Source organism: Mirounga angustirostris, unplaced genomic scaffold (genome assembly GCF_029215605.1).
Source record: "Mirounga angustirostris isolate CCGP_5_RB_7025 unplaced genomic scaffold, mMirAng1.0.hap1 SCAF_7, whole genome shotgun sequence".
Classification (NCBI taxonomy): Eukaryota; Metazoa; Chordata; class Mammalia; order Carnivora; family Phocidae; genus Mirounga; species Mirounga angustirostris.
The window spans coordinates 102,579,082-102,600,631 of record NW_026991715.1 but is presented as its reverse complement, the minus strand read 5'-3'; the positions used below and the strand labels follow the sequence as shown (position 1 = coordinate 102,600,631).

Here is a 21,550-nt window from a genome sequence, read left to right as displayed (position 1 = left end):
GTGAGAATTCAGTAAGTTCTTCAATAACACAAGTAGAGAGAGAGAAAATTTCACTAACCTGAGACCAGTTAAGCTAGGAACTAGTGTAAACTCTATAGATTTGTGCCCTTGGATTCCTCATTTAATGTCTTTTGGCCCCTGTTTCTTTGTTTGCAAAATAAGATGCTAGTTCTATGTGATCAGGGTAGCCGAGTATTTAGAAATGTGAACTTTTGGGAAGAATGTATGGATTAAATCCTTACTCTTCCACCTTGCCTGTTGACTGTGGTCACCTCACAGGGTTATTGGAAGGCATAAATTAAATCCATGAAGAGTACTTACGATAGCTTGTGGCACATAAAAAAAACTCTCAATAAATGTTAGTTATTAATATCATCTAGGCCTGATTATTATAAAGATTCAATGAATCTTGGTGAATTTGTAGCAGTGATCATTTGGTATACATAAGATACCAAAAGAACTAGAGCAGATACTATTAAGCAGCTGGACCCAAATTTTAAACTTTTGAAGTTGTTTCAAGAAATAAGAGTTTAGGGGCACCTGGGTGGCTCAGTCGTTAAGCGTCTGCCTTCGGCTCAGGTCATGATCTCAGGGTCCTGGGATCGAGCCCCACATCGGGCTCCCTGCTTGGCAGGAAGCCTGCTTCTCCCTCTCCCACTCACTCTGCTGTGTTCCCTCTCTCGCTGTGCCTCTCTCAGTCAAATAAATAAATAAAATCTTTTTTTAAAAAAAGAAATAAGAGTTTAGTTACACAAATACCCGTTTTGTGACTAAATGTAATGTGATCATTGGGCTGGAGAATTATAAAAATTTGGATTTTAACCCTCCCTCAATCCCAATAATTTTAATTATGTTCAATCAGTGAAGGCTTAACAAGAGCCAGCAGTTTTTATAGCTGTCTTTAAAATTTTAAGTTAGTTCATTCACTTTGGTAATTTCAAAAAAAAAATACAGTTAGGTAACAAATAAGGGCAGGAGTGCTCTTCTTGTCAAAAAAATTTCTTCCTTAGTTTTCAGGCTTTATATTAGGACTCTGATAATTCTAACAAGTTCATGTAATAGATCAATATATCTTATTCTGGTTATTGGAAAATCCCTGCTTAATGGGATCTGCCTTTTGCTTATTTTGTCACAATCATGGCTACTCTGGAAGCCCAAATATTTATGTTTCTTGTTTTGAAAAATGAAGAAGACTGTTGCTCAGTTTTGCCCACATTAAAAATTTATGTGGCATAGTGGAAAGGTTTTAGGCTTTGCAATGAGAAAGATATGCCCTCAAGTCCTGGTCCTGCCACATAGAAATCTTGTGACTTTGGGAAAGTCATTTATCCAACTAGAAACTCTGGTCTCTTCTAAAAAGTGGGGATTTTATACTTTTGCATTAAAGATGAGATAATATAAAATACTAAGCAGAACATTACATTGGTAAGTGCTCAGAATGTTATGTAGTCTGAGATCCCAGAACATGGAAAATACTGAACATTTCTCTCCCTCCTAAGTTATGTGGGAAAACATACTAAAATGAGCAGTGTTCATTTTTAAGAATCAAATGCTATTATAAGCTGGATATTGTGGTAGGCACTGGAGAGTCAATGATAGACAAGGCAGAGAGCTTGCTGTCTTGGAAACTGAAGTCTAAGGGAAGACAAACACATAAACTATAATTATCAAAATGGGTGGTAAATGCTGTGATTAACATTTTTGTGAGGGCAGGGACCATATCTGTCTTCTGTATCCCTACTATAGTAGCTGAAACAGAAGAGGCACTAAATAAATATTGTAAATGTATCCAGCCTAGGATAATCAAGGAGGAATTGCTGCAGGGGTTGACTTCATGTTGTTAATCTGTATTTGTTGGGAACCAAATAATCACTGTTTTAGGCCCAGAGCATTGAGAATAATAAACATAGAACTTTCCCTCAAGAAATTCTCCATTATCATTAGAATGAGGGCTGAGGGATGTGAAAGCAACAATAATTCAACCACAGTGACCAGTGACATGCATTCAATAGTAGAAGTATATACAAGCCAGGAGGGTTACTCAGAGGAAGGAGTGCCTCCACTCTAGTTCTAGTGGTAGTGACCTTGACATGTCACTGCATCCCTCTTTATGACCTATTTCTGTGTCTGCAAAGTGAGTGGCTCATTTTGATGAACTTGGAGACGTCTCTGGCTTCATCAGGATTTAGCCTACATACATTTTAGTTACTCAGAAATGAAATATAGGCATAAATGGAGCTAAGGGATGAGAGGCAGTGGCCCAACCCACCATCACCAAACTGGTTGCACCTCATATGTTGGGGTCTGTTAAAAGTACTCATTCTGCACTAAAGCAGCAAGGTTACCTATATAAATAAGAGCTTTTTCTTGTCATTCCCGTAATGGATATGGGGGCGCGGGGGAGGGAGGTGAGGAAAATAGCAAATTCTCAGATGTAGGAACTCAGTTTGGTGTACTTTTCAACCTCACAATAAAACACTGAACTATACTTCCTCTGGGTCTACTTTAGCTCATCAAAAATCCACCCTGATAGATTTCTGTGGGAAGAAACAAAGATCTTTTCAAGATCTTCAATCCCATATTTCACATATCCTTGTGGAGCCCTAAAAACATTAAGATAAATAGCATTGAGTGCTTTACCTCTCTGTTTCTGCCAGAAGACTAGGAATGATAGCAAGAAAGAGCACCACATGGAGAATGATTAGATAAAAACCATCTTCCTCTACCTTAAAATTCTCTGCGGGGAGAGAAACAATTCATATCACCTCTTGGAAGGGGTTGCCCTACTTGCCTGAGCCAACACACATGTGAACACACATTCATACATACTACCAGTGATCTCTTTCAAGCCAAACACCTCTAGATCACTCCAGTGACATGGGGTGGGGGGCGGAATATAAGGCTCAATCCAATGCTTGGATTTTTTTAATTCAGTGTAAAGCCATTAGAGGCCCAGTATCTTTCCTGGGGTCTGCCATAAGTTTTGGGAGAAGACAATAAGTTGGAGATTTAGTTTGAAATACACCTACTCACCTGGCAGAGAAAAAACTTTACAGTCACATAAAAGGATGAGTCTAGTCAGCTCTCAAATCCAGTACAAGTCTATGTTATTCACTCATTTATTCACTAATTCCTTCAACCATTTGCTCACTTACTGTGTTTGACATTGTAATTGGGCCTGGGAAAGACAGATGAAGGACACATAATTCCTGCCCTCAAGAAGCTCATAGTTGCTTGATATAAGTAGCTAACATGCACTTGCCATTGTTCTAATAGAACAATCCCAGGATAGAGGTATGAATGTTATTATATCCATTTTATAGATGGGACATAATTGAAGCCAGAGAGATTTAACTGTTTTTCTTAGGTCACACAGCTAGGCATGGCAGAGCTGAGATTTGAACCTAGAGGTAGGCTAGCTGCAGAGTGTTCTCAGCCGCATGACAGGCAACATAGGTAGACATGTGTGAAATGCAATAATGTAGTGCAGCTTGGATTTAAGAGTATGGACTCTGGAATTATACCATGAAGGTTTAAATTGCTGGTTATACTACTTATTAACTGTCTGACCTTTGGCAAGACATTTCTCAGTTCCTCTTTCTCTTGTACAATTTGGAGGTGATAAAAGGATCTGCATGAGCTACTGTGAGATTGAAATAAAAATGTATGTAACCTGCTTAGCAGAGTATCTGACATATAAAAATTATGTAATACATATTAGATATTACTATTAATAATAATGATAGAGTTAGTACAAGGGAGCTACATAGCATAAAGAAGTCATTTCTGCTTGAAGTATCAGAGAAGGCAGTTTGGAACTGGACCCCAGACATGGCGCCTTATCTCATTCTATTATACCCCATTATGTTTCCTAAGTAATTCTTTAAGGGAGCCCGTGCAAAAATTACAACAGTGACTAAAGAGCAAGAAAATATGACTTATACAGAGAAACATAATAATTAGTGACCAGGCATAATGATAATATCATGGCCAATAAGAATATAATAATAGGCAATGCCTTTATGAAGTAAATGGTGATGGCTATAAAACTTTCATATTTACTTAAGTCAATAGATTTGATCAAAGGAAATTTAGGTTAGCTTTGCTGAATAAGAATGTTTCTTCTTTATGAATGACTATCTTTTATCCTTAGAACAGATGACCAAGAGAAATTGTGAGATCCTCTTTCTTAAAGATAGTCTTCTCTAGATGAGTTGATTTAAGGATGACCCTGCAGGGTCAAAATGAATGGGGAAAGCAACCATTTTCCCTGACCAGGGAGCAACAGCAGTGAATGACATTCACCCAAGGAGCTTCAGGGCCCCCACTTATGAAGCCTAGTACATCATCTCCAGAGAAATAATTGTAGCCATAAAATGTAAAAACTGGGGATTGGGTGTAAGGCAAAGAGATTTCTATAGTTATCTGGTCAGCGTATTCATATTTCAGATGAAGAGACATGTCTAGAAAGGCTAAGTGGCCTAGAACTCTAAGCATTTTTTTTATTTCTATTCCAGAATTCTTTGATGCAGATATTAAAACACCAATTCCTCCCTCAATGATATTTTTGATTCCTCAATCCTATTACATATGTAACGTAGAAACTTAGGGAAAACATAGCTTAGAAAACACAAAGTTTAAAATACTTGGAAGAAAAGTGACAGGTTCATAGGGACCTAATGTTCACTACAACTTTTTTGACATGAATCGTTGCTTTCTAGAGCTGGAGAGAATACATTTCTATTGTTTCTGTCTTCACACTGTCAATCTGCATGTGACTCAGCTTTTTAAAATGACTTTCCTATCTGTCATTTCATTTTGTCCTCCCAGCATCCTAGGAAATAGTTAAGTAAAGCACTATATTTTAATCAAACAAATGAGGAAACTGAAGCCAAATAAAGTTAAGCAAAGTATTTACTCTTCAAGTAAATGGAAACCATTTACTCAACAAACCCTCGAAGCTGCTTTATAGAATTATATCCTTGTTATTTCTCTTTCTTTCTCCTTAATTTTGTATGGTAATGTATCAGAAATATTGTCACATCTAATTTACAAGCTTCCCTGAGGGTTACATGATATGCAAGGATATTTGAATTACAATTCTTCTAGACTGTTGAATTAGAGGAAAAGAATTTGACATGTTTAGTGCATAAGCACTTGATGTCTAGAGATACTCTTTCAATTCAATTTAGGAGATTGATTTTTTTGTTGTGTTTTTCTTTTATTTTTAAACTATTACAACATGATTCTGATTTTGCTGCCTTTTTTCCTCCTTATGTGTTTTGTGCCAAAACTTCTTAGATTTTTTTTTTAATTTAAGAAAATGAGTTCAATAGATTTGAAATCCTCCTATTCTTTCTCTAATTTGTTAGTGAGAAAGTGATTTATATAGCAAATATAATGTGGAATAATAGCTCCTCCAAATTAATATTCTTTGCAGAATCTTCCTAAAATGTCACATTGTGGACAACAAAAGATGATAATGGAATATGTATAGACACTCATCTTTCTGACATTATATGAAAGATGGAATTTTTTCTTTGAGCTGATGACATTTTACAAACCACAGTTGAATGAATGGTTAGGAATCATAATGCATACTCCTGAGAGGGTGAAATGTGACATGGCCATGTCCACACAAGACTATTTTTTACTAGTCCTGGGAAAATTGGTTTTCTGCCTTTTTCTCAAATTTGAATCACTCATTTCTTTCAGGTGACCTTGGAATCATCACCCAAGGTATCTACAGAAACTGAAAAGAAATTAGTAAACATTGTATTTCCCCTCCCAAAGAGAAAGTCTCATGGATGTTAATTTGAGTGAGTGCCCTTAAACCTCAGTGCCTCCCTTTTCACCATACACAGATGTTGAATACTTAAAATATGTAAAACCATGCTATATTCAAAGAACTGTCCCTCTTCCCAATTAACTTTCAGTTTAATGAGAGGGATATAAGCATATAAGTTAGCTAAAATAAAAAGCATGAGATTTTATTATAAATGTAAACAGAAGCTATAAATAAATTTGAAGTTACTTCCTAGTGATCAGTCAATGGCAATTGTTATCATTATTAACAATTAGCAGTGAAAGCATACTTGTGTGTGTGGATGATTTTCTCCTATAAAGAGTAAATGCATTTATTTTACCAATATTTTTACCAATTCTGATTGGAGGGAAAAGAGAAGAAAATGGAGAAAGGAACTAACATTTATTTTAAAACTCTTACATAGCATGATCTTAATTAGAGCCCTTATTCTTTATTCTCCCCACAACATACTTCTCACTTTTTTATAGATCAGGAAACTGAGGATCAGAGACTGTAAGCGAGTTACCCAAGGCTATCCAGGAAGAAAATAGCATATCTAAGTTTTGAACCCAAGTCTATTTGCCTCCAAAGCTAATAGACTTTCCTCTACAGTGCATTTCTTCCTATTCTGCTATGGACTGAGCCCAACCTATAGATGAACAAAATATTCAGCAATAATAGGTGTCAAGTAGAGAATTTTGTATCAAGATACTGAAATGTGAAAATGTGTGGTAAGACATGAGACATGATACTGAAAAGCATATTAGAGCTGTGACATGAGAGTCTTAAATCCAGGTAATGGAGGAGTTTGCTTGTCAGTAGATGATACTGGAGACATTGTTGATTGTCACACTGGGGGAGGGTGAAGTGTTTGCTAGTGGCATCTAGTGGGTAGAGGTCAAGTGAAAAATCCAAAAACATATAGGACAGCCCCCACAACAAACAACTCTTGTCTGAAATGTCAATAGCGCTGAGGTTGAGAAACCTTAATGTAGATAATGGGAATCCATTAAGGTATCTTAAGATTTCATGTAGCTTTAAAAAGATTACTCTGACATCAAAATTTAGGGAAAACTAAAGTGAGGAAGTGACTGGAGATAAACAAGGCAGTTAATAGATCTACAAAAGAGTTAAGAGCAGTGACCATGAGATAAGAGATAGACTAAGAGATACTGCACAGGAGAAATTAAAATTGTGATCAACTGATTCCTTTCCCTCTCCCTCAGAAGCCCTACTTAACATCTAAGGTTTGATTCCAGGATTTTAGTCTGAGTGAGCAGACAGATGAGAGAGTACCATGAATTTAGAGATGTACTCTAAGTGGAAAAGCAGCACAACTATACATTGGTTATTATATTTTTTTTATGGGAAAGCTTAACTAATGTCAGTTTTTGAACATATTTAGTTGGTGATGTCAATGAAAAATCAGTATCTCTGAGATGTCCAGTAGATATTTGGGAATACAAGTTGATTTTGAAAGAAAGCAATGTCACTTAGAGCTGTAGATTTGGCAGCCCTCTAGGCACAAATGATGCTAGGGGCAGGGGTGAGAAAGGCAATTTCTGGTTAGAGACAAAAAAAAAATGGGGAAGAAAGCTGAAAGCAGAACTATACCAGGAATCTTTATGATTACTTTGCAGAAAGATGAAGATTGGGATATTAAGAGATCATGAACAGTTTTAGCCACATTATAGGGGCTGAAGCAAGATGGCCATGGGCTAAGACATAAATCCACAGGTTGTGTAGGGCAAAATTTGGAGTTGAAGGGAAGGAGAAAGCTGGAGCAACGTGAATACCAAAGAAAGTGATGTTTTCTTAGTAAGAACACACCTATTTCTCTCCCACCCACCCACAGATAGCTAAGTATATATTCAGAATGGATAAAGCTAAAATTTTAAGATTTATAACTGAGAAAATATAACATCAATTAAAAAAAAAAACTCCTATAATTTGGGTTGCATGTCAATCGCTTTGGATCTCTAGATGAAATCAGACTTTGATGTATACAAAGACCATGAAGTGTGCCCAGCTAGTCCACTGTTTCCTAGACCAGGCTAGGAAAAATCTATATTGAAGTGGATTTTTCTTAGCCTCCCTTAAAGAATAGTTTGTGTATCTAGGTGGGACCTGAAGAACTGAATGTTTCAAAACCTTCCCAGGTGATTCTGGTGAAGGTATTCCTCAAAATAAATTTTTGAAAATCCCTGGATTCCATCCCACTCTCCTCATTCCAAAGATCAGCGAAGCTAAATGACTTACCTAGGGTCACAGAGCTGCTGAAAGGAAGCGCTGGTGTTAGAACTGGAATTCCCCTAACTTGGACACCAAAGCTCCTTCATTAGACAGCCTAAATGTCCTCCGCAATGGTAAACTGGGGATTTGGTCTGTTCTAATCCATTAGTATGTGTCGTCAGGATCTCGCACATTGCCTTCAGGGTCATTAAAGCCAATCTGTAAATAGATGCTCAGCTATGTCTGTCTCTTAAATGTGTGATATACCAGGATAAGGAGGTAGCAATATCCATGAGATCTCTGGCACCTCAGTCGCATCCTCAAACCCATTCTGGTGTTTTTACAACATCTTTGTTCTTTCCTGGATAAACATTTTCTCTTCAGGAGCCAGATGTCACATGGAGACAGGATATGTCTTAAGTCTAGGTTTTTGCTGCTGATGGAAAAATCCAGAGATAACTTCTTTTCAAGGTCAAATTGCTCACCTTACTGTCTGTTTCACCCTCTAGGAGAATATGTTGTTATGACCACTCATTTCCACCTGAAGAGAAAGATTGGCTATTTTGTTATTCAAACATACCTGCCATGCATAATGACAGTCATTCTCTCCCAAGTCTCGTTCTGGCTCAACAGAGAGTCTGTACCAGCGAGGACTGTCTTTGGTAAGTGCCAATCAAGACTTGCAGGCGAGGGTCTGGGGAGCAAGTTATATCATCCTGATGACGTTGCAAATGGAATGAAAAAATAACTATACATTAAAATCTGAAGTTAGCACAATAGAAAGTTCAAAGAAGGGGCGCCTGGGTGGCTCAGTCGTTAAGTGTCTGCCTTCGGCTCAGGTCATGATCCCAGGGTCCTGGGATCGAGCCCCACGTCGGGCTCCCTGCTCGGCGGGAGGCCTGCTTCTCCCTCTCCTACTCCCTCTGCTTGTGTTCTTTCTCTCACTGTGTCTCTATCAAATAAATGAATAAAATCTTTAAAAAAAAAAAAAGAAAGTTCAAAGAATTACCATTCTCATTATGGTGTGATTTTAAAAAACTCTTTAAATAGCAAGCCGTGGGTGCCTGGGTGGCTCAGTCGTTAAGCGTCTGCCTTCGGCTCAGGTCATGATCCCAGGGTCCTGGGATCGAGTCCCACATCAGGCTCCCTGCTCGGCGGGAAGCCTGCTTCTCCCTCTCCCACTCCCCCTGCTTGTGTTCCTGCTCTCGCTCTCTCTCTCTCTGTCAAATAAATAAATAAAATCTTATATAAAAAAATAAATAAAAAAAATAAATAGCAAGCCATTTTAATGTATGTAAATAGATGCATGTGAATATCAACTAGGCACATGCTATGTTTAAGACTCTTTACTATGGAATAAAAAGCCTTAAGAAGCTTATAATCTAAAGATTATTCATGTGCAGAGATCCCTATGGTATCATTCTTCAAGAATAGGCGAGGTATGGAAAATCAGTTATCTCAGGAAAAAAGCAAGACTTTGCTACAAGTGCCCAGAAAAGAGTCTTTTCCTCTGAATTTAGCAAAGTGCTTCCAGGTTGGAAACCACCAAATCTTTGCTCTGACAGTAGCCTAGAAACACAGGTATATTAAGATCCAGAATGATACCAGCTGCAGAGCACAAGAGTAGTTCATTTCAAACTCTTTTTTTATTACCATTTGCTAATATTAACTAGTGCTGAAGCCACTTACTAGAACTGAAGATTGAACTATTGTCAAGATGCTTATTTATAGACGTATCCTCAGCTTGAGCCCTTTAGTCACTGGAAATTGAGAAAAATAGAATAGAGAACATATGTTTTATGTTTATTTTTGTAGAATGAACAATAATACTATAGTGAAAAAGATTTTTTTAAATGCTCACTCTTCCCCCTTCTTACCCTAATAAATCCTACCCTTCCTGTTTGAAAATTCTCTAAAGCATTTTGGAATGTTTTATAAGTCAAAAACCTTACTCTTAACATTTTCAACAATCTGATAGCTCAGCCAACTCATGCCCTTTTGGTGAACATAACTACATATCTGTAAACTCAACTGTGCAAGTATTTCCGTGTATCAAGTTATATATTTCAATGTTTTAAGTTCAATACAATCACAAATACAATTTCCCAAGACCTTTAGCCTTTTAACATTTACTTAGAACATGTTTCTATTGTTTTTAGTCTCAACTCGGAACATTCCTCTGTGCTGGGTGAGATGCCTGAGAGGGTCACAGATATTTAAAAAAATACACAAAGGAAAAAGAAAAAAAAAATTGTACTTTGTAACAGTTTATTATAAGGCATCGAGAATGCAACATGGTTGAAGCCTGTTTTATGTCTTCAAATCCCATCTTCTCGCTGGTCCATGCTCTCTGTCATTTAGAGGCAACGTGATCATGTAATTTTGTTGCCAGATAGTCAAAGTATTAGGTTCAATCTTCATTTTTTTAAGATTTAGTTGCCTATAAAATGAGAGTGCAATTAAAGTAAAATAGTGCTGTTTAAAAGATTGAGAAGAATAAAATAAAATATGTCAATTGTCAGGTTGAATTCTTGGAACTCGATAGATGCTCAACCCATTTTTGTTCTTTTCCCTGTCCCTATAGCAGGAATTGTAAGACCACAAACACACACACACACACACACACACACACACACACACACCCCTCTATTTATGCCCTTCTTAACTTAATTTATGGATACATTTGGTTTAAGAACACACATTCCCAAATTACTTCTGACAGTTGCCTACATGAACCAAAATTTGAGAAAAAAATGGAATTCACTGTAGCAGAGATTTATTAACAAGGACCGAAGTTGTCAATAATAATAGCCATTAACTTTGTTCAATGTTAAACACTTTATTACAGTAGTTTATTTAATACTCATAATAATTAGCCCTCTGAATTAGACTTATTAAAATTAATTTGCAAAGAAATATTTTTTTAAGAAAACCAACAGAAGTTCAGAATTGTGAGGCAATTTTCCCAAGGTCATTCAGCAATTAAAGAGCTGGGACTTGAAACTGGGTTGTTCTGTTCCTCAAATATCGACATTTAATTACCTTGCTCTTTGCTCAAGTTAATATTGATATGTAAATTTAAGAGCTGTTCACCAGCCACTATTTCTTAAAACATTTGTTGGTTACATAATACAGCTAATGCCCCAGAACTTTCTGTAACATCTTCAAAGTTTAAGTCTATTCCCTTATATCTGTGACCCTGTGTATCAAAAATATGATTCAATAAAAGTCTCTGTGTTTCTTCTTAATCTTATCATTTCCTAACATAGTTACAAAGATCATCTACCTTAAAATTCATGGAAAACTAGGGAATATTGGATGTTTTAAAGCAGCTATGAAAAATTAACCACCTACCAGGTATGGGATACTACTGATTCTCTAAAAATTAATCAAAAGGGGTAATCATAGATATGAGTTTTAGACCTATCGGATGACAGTATCTTCCACAGCAATAATTTATCATTTTTAAAATGTTTTACATATTGTTACATTTAATCCTCAAATAATCTTGTGAATAACTGCGGAAATTTCTCTTAGAATTTCAGCAATGATAGATAGTTGAGAGAATAAAATCTAAATCACCCCTCTTACAGATATGGAGACTAAGGTCCCTAGAAGTGAATTTGCCTATGCAGCCGTTGAACTAGTAAGTGGTGAGTCTGGGACTAGTCACAGGAAAAGGTTTGAAGTTTTTCCATACCATGCAGCCTACTGGGTTACTGTGAATTTTTTAATACCCTTTCAAATGGCTTAAAAGGTGTCTTACAATATTAGATCTTACTGCATTACATATACTAATTATCTAAATAAGCTAAAAACAACTGACTTGAAAACCGCTTTGAATATTGGTAACTTTAATCACTAGGGACGGATATGCAGACCAAGGGCAGATGAGGCAGCATTAACAGAGAAAGGGAAAGATTGTGGACATCTGAATCAGGCAAGCTTGTGCTCAAATGTTTGTTTTGTCACTTCTGTGCCATGTGCCCTCAAGCAAGTGACATGCAACACATTTCAGGAGTTTCTTCAAAAAGCTATATCAGGATTAGGGGGGAAAGACAGTTTAAAAGCAGAAGAGTTTGTAACAAAATATTACCCTAAAATAATTAATTAAAAGTAATGTAACAAAATATCCTAAAATAATTCAATTATCTATCAGTGATTAATAAGAAGCTGTTGGCTTCTTGGTTTATACATTTAGGATATGCAGATAGAATATTAAACAGAGCTAAGGATCCAGCAGTTTCTTGTGGATCAGAGACAATGAAGATCATTGCTTTCTGTTGCAAAGAGTTGGGGAGAGTGAGACAGTATTACTTCCTTTCCTGCCCAGGACACCTTGTTCAAGGCACCCATTTAAAGGAATTCATGATCTTATTAGCAGCTTCTCGGTAGCAGAGCAGTTTATCTCTCCAAGAGATCCCCCTCAATACTGCCATACTGTGAACTGCCAACTACATTGGGGTTAAATTAAAACTCATCCATCCCAAACCAAAATGGGATGAACTAAACAACACACTGTATCTGTGGTCCTGCTGGTTTCCCTTTGCCCAAGTAGGCTGACCTCCAGTGATCAAATTTTGTAGTGTGAACCTACACATTCACTTAATTTCTTCCTTTACAGGAGTAACAACTGTGCTCACCATGACAACTTTGAGCATCAGTGCCAGAAATTCCCTTCCTAAGGTGGCTTATGCCACTGCTATGGATTGGTTCATCGCAGTGTGCTACGCCTTTGTGTTCTCAGCTCTGATCGAGTTTGCCACGGTCAATTATTTCACCAAGAGAGGTTATGCATGGGATGGCAAAAGTGTGGTTCCAGAAAAGGTAAGTACTTCAGTATCCCCCATGATCTGTCACTGGTATGTCTTATTAAACCTGTGAGATGGCATGTTTGGACTTTGGGGAATGGGTGAAGAATGCAGACACAGAATAATGAGGATTCTCTGTTTCTTGTATCATAAGTGACTATCTGCTGTGGTAATTTTGGTAGTGCTAAAGAGAGAGGTTGTTTAAGTGAGCCGATGTGCAAAGTAGAGTAAAGGAGATAAAGGAGGGACAAAGGTAAACATTTCTACTCAAATATGCTTTGCTGTGGTCTCTATTGATTTGAGAACAGTTTTAATCAACTTGACATTAGGAGCAAATAAATTTATGCCATTTATAATTTGAACTTGAAAATCAAAGGTTTTGGTTGTTTTCTGAGCCTAATCACTTTGGCCATAAATATCATTAACTCTAATACCCCAATTGAATTTAGTTTGCAAAATGCATTATCTCCAATTTTCAGTGAAGTAAAGGACAGGAAATATATTTCCTTTCCAAATTAGAGGTTTGCTTTAAGGATCATACACAAATCACAGAAAAATTCTTCATTGTAGAAAATTATCAAGTCAAGCTCATTACCTTTTTCCTAAATTAGAACCTATTTTAGAGTGCATTTTAAAGCACGTGTGGTGAGGATATTTCTACTTGTATGGCTTGAAGGAAAAATATGTCAAAATGCAAGAAAGCCTTGGGATGGTGGAAAGAAGGTCAAAGTCAGAGACACAGAGATTGTAAGATGTCTAGAAATAACCTAGGAGGAATCACTCTATAGCAGCTTTTTCCCAAAAATCTATTCCTCCGAGTACTAGTATCATGAGATGGTCCCTAAGAATAAAGTTCTGTGGTTGAATACACTTGAATAATGCTGCATATTATATCACAGAGTCACGGGATATTCAAGAATATGAAAGGGTCTATTGTAAAGAAATTTACTTAGTGGTGTTTTCCTCATAGCTCCACAGATGTGCTAGAAAAGAGAATGCTTTGTGGTAGAAACATCTACCTTATTTAAACTAATTTAAAGTGTTACTGATTATAAGATGAGCTATTAATATATGCATAAGTAGGAAAGAAAAGATGCTGCCAAGTAAAAGCTCTTTTAGATTTACCCCTCAGGCACAGATGAGTCAGCTGAACACCCCAATGATCTTCACAAGTGAAAGCAAAAGAAGGTCTGTGTAGAATGCACTATGGCAGCCAACAGAACCTTAACCAGGCCCTCAAAATTCACTTGCCTTGAAACGTGCTTGCCAAGTATATAAAAAAAAAATCTGAATTTGCAAACCAAGGACCTTGGCTCAGGTTCAGTAGAGAGAAGGGACAAGACAAAGGGATTGCATTTACTGGTTGGAGAGAGGAGTAAAAGAGTGAAGACAGAGTGATTGTCAGATACTTACTTTAGACATTGATGGTCTCCATTTGTCCTAGAACAGAAGAGCAGCCCAAAGAAGAGAGCCAAACATGGAGAATAGTTAATCATAAGACACTACCAAGTATAAGACATAACCCAGAGTCACAGATGTGAACATTTTTAAATTCACATCTTAGAATCACTGAAATAGTCTGCTAAAGTGCTTCAGAATTAGTGGTCTGCAAACGTGGGTGATATACAACTGAAAAGTGATATGCCAACATTGGGAACAATTGCTTTTCTATCTGAATACTTTGTTGCAAGAGGCCAGTGTCTTTCTGATTCTGTCTCATCAGTATCAGTTGTTAGTGACTTGTTAGTTGAATTTGGTCCAGAAAACATAGAATTTGGGTTGAGGCATTGGTTGAGCTCAAAGTTAAGTTATTATCTCTGTCTGACCCTGTATTTGTTTCTCAAAGGAAATACTCTGATCTCTATCAATCTGTAGTCCATGTTATTCAGTATACAAATATAGATGTAGATAGAGTTGTATCTTACCTATATATATATATATGTATATCAATAATTGATATATATACATATATCAATAATTCATCTATATCCGTCATCCAAATGAGAAAGGTAATATTTTCTGTAAATTATCTATGCCTCTGTAAAAATCTTCCCCAGGGCTTTGCCAGTTTGATTGGCTTTTTACAGGGAGTGTGAGCACAGTGTGATCCAGGTCTCATTTTGACATTCAGAGAGGATGAATAAAATATATTTTCTATGACCAGGTGAGTGTTTTCAGGAGAATTAAATTTTCAATCTCTAACATGGTGTAACTTGAAAATAAAAAGAAAATTTCTGTAAGTTATCACATTATCAACTGAGCATTCAGGAGCCTGCTTAAGATCCATTTTCGTATGGTAAATTGTTAAAAGAAATATCAATTTCTTACAAATCAAAACCTCAATGAGATACCACCTCACACCAGTCAGAATGGCTAAAATGAACAAGTCAGGAAACGACAGATGTTGGCGGGGATGCAGAGAAAGGGGAACCCTCCTCCACTCTTGGTGGGAATGCAAGCTGGTGCAGCCACTCTGGAAAACAGTATGGAAGTTCCTCAAAAAGTTGAAAATAGAGCTACCCTATGACCCAGCAATTGCACTCCTGGATATTTGCCCCAAAGATACAAATGTAGTGATCCGAAGGGGCACGTGCACCCCAGTGTTTATAGCAGCAAAGTCCACAATAGCCAAACTATGGAAAGAGCCTAGATGTCCATCAACAGATGAATGGATAAAGAAGATGTGGTATATAAATACACAATGGAATATTATGCAGCCATCAAAACAAAACAAAACAAAACAAAAAAACAAAATCTTGCCATTTGCAATGACGTGACTGGAACTAGAAGGTATTATACTAAGCGAGATAAGTCAATCAGAGAAAGACAATTATCATATGATCTCACTGATATGAGGAATTTGAGAAACAAGACAGAGGATCATAAGGGAAGGGAGGGAAGAATGAAACAAGACAAAACCAGAGAGGGAGACAAACCATAAGAGACTCTTAATCTCAGGAAACAAACTGGGGGTTGCCTGAGTGGAGGGGGTGGGAGGGATGGGGTGGCTGTGTGGTAGACATTGGGGAGGGTATGTGCTATGGTGAGTGCTGTGAATTGTTTAAGACTGATGAATCACAAACGTGTACCCCTGGAACAAATAATACATTATATGTTAATAAAAAAAAAGAAATACCAATTTCTTAAAGAGTGTAGGGAGCTCAACATTCTCAAAAATTAAGAAGATTATTAAGTATTCTTTCCCGATAAGCCAACCAGATATTTCTCAATATTTTATTCAACATGATGTTGCAAATAAAAGCACTTAACTTGAGAAACTTAGTACTGGAGTATTATAATAATTTGGCACTGGGAGAAATGAAATCTATCAAAAATATAAACTCTTCTCTAAGAATTATCCCTGCTGCAGGTTATTCGTTTCAGTTTATCTAACAGGGTGATTGTCACTCAACAACTTTTGATTAGATTGGAACCCATTGCCTCTCTTCCACAATAGAGTACATATACATTTTATCTAAAGGACATGCATGCTTTTTCATGTATTCTGCAATGTTAGAACTCTTACTTTTTAAGAAATGGACTAATGCAAATTCAGTTTGGCTTTTTAACTGGGTTGAAGTAATCAACCATATCTACTTTTTTATTCTAGTATAGATGATACAAAATGTTACATTAGTTTCAGATATACAACCTAGTGATTCTGCAACTCTATGCATTAATGCTATGCTCACCACAAGTCTAGCTACCAAGGGTCACAATCCAATGCTGTTATGATACCATTTACTATATTCCCAATGCTGTGCCTTTTATTCCCATGATGTACTCACTCCATAACTAGAAGCCAGTATTTCCCTCTGCCCTTCACCCATTTTGCCCATCCACCCCCATGTCCTCCCCTCTGGCAACCAACAATTTGTTCTCTGTATTTATGGTCTGTTTCTGCTTTGTGTTTGTTTATTCATTTGTTTTGTTTTTTAGATTCCATATGTAAGTGAAATCATATATGTGGTGTTAGTCTTCCCCTGCATAACTTACTAAACCATATCTATTTTTGACCTGTAGTCATTTTGACATTGAAGAGAGAATCACTTTCACTTGTTTTATTTTTGTACAAATTATTATGGAAATTTCTGTCACTATTCATAAAGCTTAACCAAATCTGTATTCACTATAAAATAGGAGTACAGTTGGAGTAAGTGGTCTTACTTTTAGTGATGTAATACTAGAAAGAAAAAATTCTGGGCTCTTTGTTGTTGTCTTAATGCAATTCGTAAGGATTCGGAGAGGGTAGAAAAAGTAGTAGATAGTTCACATGGCTGGATAAAGAAATTAACCTGTTAAAATTCCTGACTAGTGTGTCTTGTGAAAAGCAGCAGGTCTTCTGATAGTAAGATTTTATTCTGATTCAATAATAAAAATACAAATTATTCAGAGAACATTGAGTCTGGTTGGTCAAGTTTAGCTGCTCATCAGTATTCTCTGTATGCCCTTTTGCAGTGTCAGTAACCAGACTCTGCTCCTGAGGAATTTTGATTCAAAATATGGATTGTGCCCAAGATATTTGCCCTTTAAATTTTTTTAACTAGTGATTTAATGTGCACAGAAGAGTGAGAACTACTCTTCTACAATAATGCTGTCCAGCAGAAATATGTGAGACACAAATGTGAGCCATATATGTAATTTAAAATTTTCTAATAGCCTTATTTAAAAAGTGAAACAAACCAGTGAAACTAATTTTTTTCTTTTTTTTCTTTGTCGAGTTTTTATTTAATTTCTAGTTAGTTAACATACAGTATAGTATTAGTTTCAGATGTTGAATTAGTGACTTAATATGATTTAACCAATATATCAAAAATATTATATTTACAATGTGTAAACAATAGAAAACACTATTAAGGAGATATATTGCATTTTTTTTTATAGTAGGGCTTCAGAATCCTATACATATTTTATACTTACACACTAGCCACATTTCAAGTACTCAGTCATCGTAAGTGGCTAGTGGCAAATGTAGCAGACCACATAGCTGTAAACAATGAACCACTTCGGTTTTTAGAAATTTCTATATGACAGAAACCCCAAGAAATGCTGCGGGTTGTGACTCATTGCACAGATAACATGGACAAGCAGCTGACATTGAACAAGAATTGACTTCAGGATACCCTAAATAACTCTGCTTTATCATTTGCCCACTTGCAACATAGGGAGAAGGAGCAAATAATAACTGGCTCAGCACCTTACTGCTGCAAAACAAACCACTCCAAAACTTAGTGCCTTAAAGTAACCACCAGGCGCTTGGGGCTGAGAACAACCTGGTGGTACTTCAGGTTAGTAGACTGTGGCCTCAGTAACATGGTTGCAGTACACGAAAGGCTCCACCAGGGGGAGAGCATCCACGATGGCCTCTCACTCGTCTGGGGCCTCATACTGGCGGGCCCTCTCTACGGCACATGATCGCTGGTCACCCAGTTTTCTAGTCCAGGCTTCTTCATGAGGCAGTAATATGTTTCTAGAGGGTAAAGGCTGAGGCTATAAAGGTTCTTGAGGATAGGCTCCTAAACTGGCATCACATCACTCTACCTCCTGATTGGAAAGCCTGGAAAATACTATGCATTTTTTTTCCAGTGTTATTGAGATATGTGACACATGACATTGTGTAAGTTTGAGGCATACAGTGTGGTTCATATGATACATTTATATGTTGTGAAGCAATTACCGCCATAGCATCAGTTGCCGTCTCCATCCTGTCACAAAGTTACCATTTCTTGTTTTGTGGTGAGAACATTTAAGACCTAGTCTTGGCAGCATTCAAGTCTAGGATATGTATTATTAGCTGTAAACACTGTGCTGTACAGTAGATGCCCAAATCTGTCAATTTTATAACTGGGCATTTGTGTCTGCATTTTTCATTTGTCTCAATAATACAGTCATACATTACATTTCTCACGTTTTAAACAAAGCATAGGTTTGGGTTCCAGAGTAAAGGTCACTTTGCTCAACAACTTATAAACTTCCTTCCCACAGTTTACTGAACAAAATGATTTTACTCTTTCCTTCTACAGCCAAAGAAAGTGAAGGATCCTCTCATTAAGAAAAACAACACTTATGCACCAACAGCAACCAGCTACACCCCCAATTTGGCCAGGGGTGACCCCGGCTTAGCTACGATTGCTAAAAGTGCAACCATAGAACCAAAAGAAGTCAAGCCGGAAACAAAACCACCAGAACCCAAGAAAACCTTTAACAGTGTCAGCAAAATTGACCGACTGTCAAGAATAGCTTTCCCACTGCTATTTGGAATCTTTAACTTGGTCTATTGGGCTACATATTTAAACAGAGAGCCTCAGCTAAAAGCCCCCACCCCACATCAATAGGTCCTTTCATTCACATTCTGTTGTTCAGTCCTCTGCACTGGGAATTGCTTTCTGTTCTCAACACAGTGATTTCCACCTGCTTTATTGCCTCTGTCTTAAAGAATTTGAAGGTTTCCTTATTCCATAATTCATACAAGAACAACAGACCCCTGTCCAGCAGTCCAGAGCAAAGCAGAGCATACAGCTGAGAGACAGGATTCTGAGAGAGGAAGCAAGAGAGAAAAGTCACGACAGAAGGAGACAGAATGAAAGAGAGAGGAAAGGCTGGGGGAGTAGGTCCAAGCTATGAAGAAAAGTAGAAGGAAATTAAAACTTTATAACTCTAGGTCATTTGTAGATATATATTTCCAAATACTCTAAAAAAAAAGATACTGTATATGTCGAAAATATTTTTATGTGGAGGTGTTTCAAGGAATAAATTATAAATGTTTAATGAAAGAAATTTTAAAAATCTATGTCTTTATTGCACAGACTGCAGTGTACTTTACATTTTGTTTTGTTTTTTTAAACTGATGTATAGCTTTAACACTTTGTTTCCAAAGCTGAAGATCCCCATTTTTTTTCTCCGTTTAAAAATGGCTAATGCATTATTCTGTTGTTAAAGGATGTTTTAAAATTCATGGAAATTGCATAGGCAAACGTGCAGTTCCTTACCATTAAGCACATTTAATCCAAGAAAGAGAAATGCTTTAAATAGGTTACTTCACCATCATCTGAGCTTTTATCACTAGATTCAATGAGGAATCATTTTAACAGAGACATACACTCAATAAAAAATAAAAAATAAAACAATTAAAAAATATTCCCTTTGCCACCCTGTCTATATCCAGATAGCACATGGGTCCAATAATCACTTGATTCTCATTATGAAAGATGTTTTTAGAGGGGCAAACATATTTTGCAAGCTCTAGAATTGTTGAATGTATTATTTTATATAACAGTACATTAAAAGCTTTAGATTGAAATTTATGACTAATAAGCAAATATAGAATATATAAATTATGTATGTAAATATACAGCATGAGATTGTACATTTTTTACTTTTTTAAAGTTGTGTTCTTAAAATATTGTGTAGGACTCACCGCTCTTAGCTGTTAGAATGTTGTAAAGTGCTATGGAAATACCTTAGAGCCTGCATTAAAAACAGAACAGCCTGAGGGAATCAGATGGAATTTAAAATAGACGGGTATAAAGTCTGCTTATATAGAGAAAGCTTATAATTTCAAACTATCGTTTGGTGTACAGTAGTAAATCACTTGCTCTCTGCTCAAGTCATGCCGCATTTCCCTATTTGAGGCTCTTGTAAAATAGAAAGAAAATGGAAAAGCATTAGTTGGAGCTAGAAAATCAACTGTATATTATTGCTATAACTGCTGATACCAACTATCTCAATAAGTGTTATACCATATGTAGCATTAAATATAAAAACACATGAAAGAATGTACAGGAAATAGCTTTTATTGAGTAACATTATTACATTTCATTTATACTGTAGCAATATATTTGTAGGTATACTATGTAAGGGCTTTAACTACAAGAGGTCCATTAATACTCCCTATAAAAATTCTGGTCTGTTTCATTACTTCCCAGATGTTTTAGAGATGAATATTTATGCAGAAGGTATTTTTGAAGTCTCCTTTTGTCTGATAGAATTTCAGAGATGTTTAAAATTAGCATCCAGAATCCACAGGTCATAGTCTAACCACATTTAGAATACTATAACATAAGCCTATCAGCATAATTGCCAAATAAGTCCGTTGGGATCCGTACCCAAGTTTTGAGCAATGTTTCTTTCAAAAAGCTGCTATCCAATGATGTAGGAAAAAACACACTTTGTGTTTTCCTAAACAAACTCTGGTTTTCTTTTTAAATGTGCTTTATTGTTTGATTTGGTCCTGCCTAAATTCAACGAGCTAGACCAATAAAGACTGAACCAAGGACGTTTCATCCTCTGGTATCATGTGTAGATATTATGTATAAAAAATAAAATGAAATATGGCTCTAATCTCTGTGTTGCTCTTTATATCTGTTATTTTTCGGCGTTAACCCAATGTGTTTATTAAGAGCATTTTATCTTCCAGACTCCTCATGGCTAACATTTGGTCTGTATTTTGCTCACTAGATGTGAATATTTCTTATTAGTCTGCTTTCTGCTATGCAATGATTGCATTTCTATCATTTCTTAGTTTGTTAGTATGTGTGAATAGTATTCTATTGTATAAATTGATTGCACAATTTATCAAAGACAAATTATTCTATGTAGCTTTTCTACAGTGCTTTGCTAAACCATGTAATACTAGTTAAGTCTTCCTTGAAAATAAAGATACACTCTTATAGAGGACAGTTCCTGTTTACTCCCAGGAACA

General features: G+C 36.4%; 1 protein-coding gene across 1 annotated transcript in view; it reads left to right on the top strand.

Moving 5' to 3' along the window:
* Positions 1-21,189, top strand: part of GABRA1 (gamma-aminobutyric acid type A receptor subunit alpha1) — a 58,350-nt gene extending 37,161 nt beyond the window's left edge. Inside the window, exons 8-10 of the mRNA XM_045901796.2 lie at positions 8,548-8,700; positions 12,663-12,865; positions 18,873-21,189. Coding sequence (XP_045757752.1) covers positions 8,548-8,700; positions 12,663-12,865; positions 18,873-19,184 — 668 coding nt within the window. The 3' untranslated portion in view covers positions 19,185-21,189. The remainder of the gene's footprint in view (positions 1-8,547; positions 8,701-12,662; positions 12,866-18,872) is intronic.
* The last annotated feature ends 361 nt before the right edge of the window (positions 21,190-21,550 follow it).